General features: G+C 43.1%; 1 protein-coding gene across 3 annotated transcripts in view; it reads left to right on the top strand.

The window, feature by feature from the left end:
* DNAL1 (dynein axonemal light chain 1) overlaps positions 1-6,992 on the top strand; it is a 22,561-nt gene that overhangs the window by 4,235 nt on the left and 11,334 nt on the right. For 2 of the 3 annotated variants that reach the window (XM_035900967.1, XM_035900968.1), the window contains exons 2-3: positions 2,983-3,185; positions 4,046-4,498. In XM_035900967.1, the coding sequence (XP_035756860.1) occupies positions 3,012-3,185; positions 4,046-4,498 (627 nt within the window). In that variant the 5' untranslated portion in view covers positions 2,983-3,011. Of the gene's footprint in view, positions 1-17; positions 168-2,982; positions 3,186-4,045; positions 4,499-6,992 lie in introns of those variants that run through there. The other variant, XM_035900966.1, reaches the window with a different exon arrangement.

The following is a 6,992-nucleotide window of genomic DNA, read 5'->3' as shown; positions in this document are numbered from 1 at the left end:
CCCGATGAAAGTGGAGGTGTTGGTCCACGAGGGCCACAGCCTGCCCGGCTCCATGCCCGGGCCGGTGGTGGCCAAGGCCGAGGTGGAGAGGTGGTTCACGGCCCCTGGCGTGCGGAGGATCCGGCTGAAGGAGGGAGGTGTAAGGGGCTCCCTCTTCCTGCCGCCGGGTGAGTGTCCCGGCCCCGAGACCTTCGCCCTGGGGCCGGAGGGACCCCCCCGGCTTCTCTGTCCGGAGAAATTAAAATCTCTTTTTAAAAGGAAAACATGCGAAGATATCACCTGGAAAATCCATATTCTGTAATAGATCTGAAGGCTGCCCTGCAGACAGGTGGCAGGTTTTATTTCCTTGAAGTCTTAAGGAGACACTCCCGAAGGCTTGTCTGGACACAGGGCCACTTGCCACTGCCTGGTCCTTGCCTGCAGCACCGGGCAGGTGGCTCCTGTGAGACAGGCAGAAGCTAAATGAGAACCAGGGGTTGTAGTTTACTGTATCACTGCTCTCAGTAGATTATTTTTCAGGAGGTTTTATGTTTGCTCTGGAGTATGAGAATCCGTAACATTCAGAAAAGCTGATATGCTTCATCATGTGAACCTGTGCTAAATCTCCCAGGAATTTTACCCTGAGTAGGATCGATTCAAAAAGGCATTTTTTCTTCCCAGTGAAACACATGCCAGTAAGCAGAGCAGTGTAAGAGATTCTAGATAATACAGGTATTCCACCTCTATTACGCCAAAGCCTAAGCTAGGTTAATAGTTGAGTTGCTTCGGTTCTGTGGTAGAAAGGCAAAATGGATTTCTGAGCAAGTTCTGCCTGTTCTGCTCCTGGGATGGTTGTGCTTTATGAGGTGTGATATTCTCATGGCCTGCTCATGTTGTTGGAAAATGAAACCTTACACTGGTGATGGTGTTTGTCCGCTTGATTTACGCATAATTTAAACTTCTTGTATTTCCCCGAGTGTTGTGCTACTAAAACTGCCCTCCATATTAACTCGACTTGCTTCAGCAAATCCTCTGAGTACCACTACAGTTATTAGGGATTTAAGTAGTTTCAGTGAATGATTCCTAAACCACTCTTTTTATCCATTTAGATATGGATTCAAAGTCCACTGAAGAAAAAGAAACAACTGAGATTGAACTTTGAATTTTGGATCAAATGTTTAGTCAGCATTCTGGAGTTTCCATCACTGAGACGTGGTTGTTTTGATATATCCTGCCTTAGAGGATGAGCTGGATTTCTGCTGAGCTTAGTGGGAATCCAAAGATCTGCAAGATGGAACTGCATTTTTTCCTTTAGCAAGTCTGGTGTTGTAATAGTGTGGAAAAGTCTGAAATCATTGCTTAAATGATACTGGCATCCTTCTTGATGGAGGATCCAGATACAGCATTACTACCGTACCTTTCTTTGCTCCAGGGATGGAAAAATGTTGTTATTAAGACTGGAATCTTAAACGTGAACCGTTCTTATAAAAGCGAGATGACATGAGAAGGCTTATGCTGTAATTTTAATATGAAAGAGATTTCTCAATTCAGGCACAAGAGTTGCAAGTCTGGGGGTTGTTTGTTTTTAACTAGCAGTAAAGTTGTCTAGCCCGTTTTATCCTGCTTTTTAGTGAGCTATGCAGAAACTGTATACTTGGGCGTATGTAGGCACTCAGGAAGGCAGTCCAGGAGCCTGTGTAAGTTAAAGGTTATCTTCATGAGAGAGAAATGCATCCATGCTTGACTGTCTTCTGATCACATGTTCTTGCTAGAAGGCTTTCCAGGTAGGGGTCATCAATCAACAAAAAAAATTTTTTTTTTTTTTTTTTTTTTTTCTCTAGCAATCTAGGCTGACTGTTGTTAACTAAAGGTTACTGTTGATGATAAATTTATCCAGACATATTTTTGCTGAAGTAGAATATTGAACTTCTTTAAAAAAATCTCAGAACTGAAAGAAAAAGAACCCCAAAGCATGTTTCTGTCCTTTTCTGAATTCCTAATGCTTTAAGTTAGGAAGTTTCCACCAGCTAGTCCAAAACTTCCTTTCCTCAAGCACCTTGAAATGCCAGAGGTCTTTTCTCTATTGCATATAGGTAATGTCAGAGAGTTAAGTACTTTTTGTGCTGAGATAGTTCTAGTGAGTTGGATCCGAGTACATCAGTGGTGACATCTGGTGGCCAGGAAAAAAAAAAAGAAATAGCCTGCCTGGGGTCTTTATAGTTCCAAGAGGTAGTACCCTTAGCCCTTTAACCCAAGATCTGCTGGCTTGGCATACCATAATATCACAACATGACCTTGGCTGCAAAGGTATACTTGTTTAAAATTGTGGTTCTGATTATTTCTAGTTTTGTGGAACTGATTGTATACATGTATATGCATTTTACCTATATATCAGGCACACACACATAACCGCACCCGTATAGCTCTCGTTTTTACCCGCTGTCTCTTCACATCTGCGGCAGCACTTCTGCTGCCAAGTGTTACAGTGCTGATGTTGAGATAGTGCTAGTAAGTCCAGGTGATTTCATCTAGCAATAAGTGTCTCTTTGCTGTGCTTTGCTCAATGCACCTTATTCCAGAATTTGTGTAAGTTATGTAGAATTTACTTCCAGGGCTCAATGCTCTTGCCTCATTAGTAATGAGAGTAATGAGCTTGCACTTTGCTAATTAAGGTATGACTTCTTTGTGGGGAAAATAGCTGACTATGATTGTTCTGAGGGTGGGAGGTTAAGACCATTGAAAAATAAATTTAGAACTTTTTTTTAAGAAAAAACAAGTTTAATTGTTCACATATTTTTACAGGAAGGTAAGGACCTATTCTTAGTTTGAAATAGCTGAAGTGGGATACAGCACTGGTTCTTTAATCTCTGCGCTGCAAATGGAAAAGTAATGAGTATTAATAGAAAGTGTCTTAAGCCTTCTATATTTTGTTTACTCTTCACCAGATAGTTTTTAGTGTCCTGTTTGATAACTTGTCCTCTCTACCTCTTCTTTTTAATATAGGGGATGGCCCCTTTCCAGGAGTGATTGACATGTACGGTGATGAAGGAGGTTTGATTGAATTTAGATCCAGTCTCCTGGCTACCCGTGGTTTTGCTGCTCTTTCTCTGCCATATTTTGACTTTGAAGATCTGCCTAAGGTCATGAGAGAATTCAAACTTGAGTACTTTGAGGAGGCAGCTAGATTCCTACAGCGTCACCCAAAGGTGAGTGTAGTGAGCCCTCTCTCAGGACAAGGGAGGATTTGGCAGTCATGCCCAGTGGTGGCGGGGATTTTTTTTTGGTTTTTTTTTTTTTTTTTGTTTGTTTTTAGAGTATCAGTTTCTGCTGGGGAGGTTTAGGTCCAATAATGCAAAAAGTGTAGGTCCTGCATAGGTGACTACATATATGACTGCAGAGTGTGAATTTCTTCCAGCACGAGCTGTCTGTTAAATAGACACATACTGGAAACTAGAAGATTCCTGATCATTGGAACAGTGAAGTGCTGGAATACCCTCCAAACAGGAGCGGTGGTGATAAATATGCGTTCCTTAAAAATGAAAGCAATTAGTTTAAGAGAGGAAGATACAAAACTGCTCAATAGTCAAATAGGATTTGATGACTTGGGACGTTGCTTTCAGTTTTACTTTCTAAGCTAGGAAAGGGCAAGACTAAACACTACTTCTCTAATCCCTCAAATGTCATTTGTGCGGTTACTTTATTTGTCTGAGACATACGTAGCAATAGACTGTTCTTGAATTTCCTGCTACCTGTTTCGGGACAAAGAGCAAGTATTTGCAGCAAAATATGCAGCAGGGACTAGGTGAGGTCCAAGTTACGGTACTTCTTGTGCCTGTCTGTGTCATTTTGTGGGACAGCTCTTGTTGTCTCTGAAAAATAAGACACTAAACAGAGGGAGGAGCATGGGTCCAGGCTGTAGCTTTCCAACAGGTCACATCAATAATTAACCTAACATTTTTTCTTTTAATAACACAACTCCAAAGGCATTTAATGGCTAATCCCTTTATAATGCATACTTCCTTTATTCCTTTCTTCCTCTCTTCCCCACCCCCTATCTTATCTGAAGGTGAAGGGACCAGGAGTTGGAGTGATTGGGACTGGGAAAGGGGCAGAATTAGCACTCTCCATGATCACCTTCCTGCCAGAAGTAGTGGCTGCTGTCTGTATCTCCGGCTGTAGCTCAAACACAGTTGCAGACCTCCATTATGGTGAGATGACTCTGCCTGGGCTGCGCTTTGATATGAATAAGGTCAGTGTTTCTGATGCTGGTGTATTTGACACTTTCGAAGCTCTGGATGACCCAACGAATCCTGCTAATTCTCCTTGCACGATCCCCATTGAAAAAGCAGAAGGTCACTTTCTCTTTGTGGTAGGGGAAGATGATCGTATGTGGAAGAGCTCCTTATATGCTGACCTGGCAATCGGGCGTCTACGCCAGCATGGGAAAGAAAATTTCAAACTCTTGAGATATCCAGGAGCAGGCCACAGAATTGATCCTCCTTCTACTCCATTTTGTCAGGTAGCTATGGATCGTGTTCTAGGGGTGCCTGTTCTGGGGGGTGGAGAGAGCAAAGCACATGCCTATGCGCAGGAACACTCCTGGGGAAAGATTCAGGAGTTTCTGCACTTGCATTTGGGATGAACATTTAAGCAACCTACAAACTGTTGCAGAACTGCAGAGGACTGAGCTTGAGCCACCAAAATGACTGGTGAATTGGAGGGACTGACTGAGAAAAGCTTTAAAATATGAAATAATCAAATGAGTAGGCTGCATTGTAGTACAAATTTGGTCATGATATCAAGAAACGAGCATCTGAAGAGAGTAGTAGGTACTTTCTTGCTTGCCATATTTACAACTTGGAGAATTTAACAGCTAGCCTGCACCCTCAGCAATGACAGACTGGATCGCACCGAGGGAACGATAGCAACCCATGGATGATAAACTTGGACATCAAAATGATGAATGATTCTGGCTTTGGGTCTTAAGTTACCTTAGCCCAGAACTCTCAGACTTACAGCCATTTAGACTTTGGAAATGTTTTATATATACATGAAGCTGGGGATATCTATTTGTAATGAGGCTCATATACCTTGACCTTAGGTAGTGGTCTTCTGGTGACAGTCTGTTTCTTTCCAACAAAAATTACCTGTAGAGTGGGAAAATGAAGAGTACTTTTCCTGTCATCCAGGAAGAATGTCAGCGCTAGCACTGTCTTGTCTTAGGGATGTAACCATCTGTTCCTATAACTTCCTGGATTAGCATTTGACACTCAGGGTATTAAAATTCTGTTGGATAAGTTAAGGCATGGTTAGATGCAGTTATGCTATGTGCAAGTCTTACTTCTCTCTTTGCTGCTTGTTTTAAACTAGTAACACCTGCCATTAAGTTAGGGATTAATTACTTGTGGAACTCTTTAGTAATGATGTCAATGGATGCAGATAGCTGTTCTTAGGGAGGAAGCAGAGTTGAGAGACAGAAAACCTAGTCAGCAGAAGATTAAGGCTGACTGTAAAAACAGCTGTCACCTTATGGTGGTGATTATCTTAAAATCATAATACTTAAAAAAAAAAAACCCACACATACCCCTCAAAAAACCCCAACAACCTTCCCACCACCCAAACCCAATGCCAAATCTAGGATATCTTTCCCACAACTGCCTGAGATGTGGTGTTTTTCCCCCCCATCCCAAATAATTTTTGGCTAGTGCCTTACTTTTCCCCACCATTCAGGTAAAAGGAAACTGCTTCTTCCCAAAGGAGTTGCGCTCTCTCTCTCAAGGGTCTTGCTGGAACGGTGGCAGCGCTGAAGGCCTGTTTAACAAGGGCCTCTATCAAGACAATTTCTCCTTCCAAGGTCATTTTGTCAGACCAGTTTGAGAGCTGCCTAGGAAGATACAAAGCCTTCAGTTGCTTTGCTCTCAGGGATCTTTTCTCTCCAGTTAACTGTTGTTATGCTGCTGCTCAGGTCTTGTTAGCTTTCTGCAACTCTTATTACTCCTTATCATTTGATTGAAGTCGCATGTTTTCCACACACCATCACTGCCAACTGAACAATTTATCTATCCACTCCTTACAAGAGAAGCCCCCTCCTGCTCACTCCACACAAAATGTCTTCGTGCCCAGTCTCTCTACTCCCTCACTGGCCAAAAGGGCCTTTGCAGTTGTATCTGGTGCTTGAACCTCCAGTGAAGCTGGCAACCCAAGCAGCCCAGGACCACAGCCCGCTGTGATGTGCGCTTAGCACCCTGCCTTTCTTCCAGACTCACTCCAGGTTGCAGCCATAGAGGAAAGGAAAGGGTTGTCTGAAGGTTTCTGTTGTTCTGTTTGCCTCATCATGTGCATCTTCAGTAGTTGGAGCCGTGTAGCTGTGGTAGGGCAGTGCCTCCCCAGCCCTGCCTCGTTACCCTCCCCATACTTGTACCTCTGTCTCCCCTGCCACGCAACATTGCAAGCTGGAGGTTCAGGAAGCAAATGCCATGTTGTAAATAAAACAAACCCAGGTAGCTTAAAAGTCCTCAGACTTCATTTCTAAAGCACAAGCCTTTAAAATGATTCAGTGTTAGACATTGTCAGATATATGCAATTTGAAAGAGAAGTAAAATGCTTCCTTTATTAAAAAGCAAGCCTGTGTAAGAACCTGGTGTCATATTTTTGTTTCTGCCTAGTTCATTTGTGTGGAAAGCCGAATAATTTTTTTTTTAAGCAAAGCAAGTGGGGGGAAAAATAAAAATAATATAATTTTACTGTGAAGATCCTTTTGCGAGCAAACAAAATAATTAACGGAAGGCCCTGTAGAAAGCCAGCCAACTTTTGCACTTGTATTCTGTACCTTTACAATGCTACCTGGAGGCCAGAGGCACATTGCGGACGCTCTGCGGGTAACGTAGCCTTTTCCTGAAGTACCCATGAAACAGCGCCCGATGGCGGCCTCGGTTAAAGCCGCGTTGTTTCTATTGGTTTGCGTTCCTTACCTGGCAGGCCTCCCGTAGCGGTTCGGCGGGGCCGCACTGGCG

Source organism: Egretta garzetta, unplaced genomic scaffold, assembly GCF_000687185.1.
Source record: "Egretta garzetta isolate BGI_Z169 unplaced genomic scaffold, ASM68718v1 scaffold828, whole genome shotgun sequence".
NCBI lineage: Eukaryota > Metazoa > Chordata > Aves > Pelecaniformes > Ardeidae > Egretta > Egretta garzetta.
This window is presented reverse-complemented; position numbering and strand designations above follow the sequence as displayed.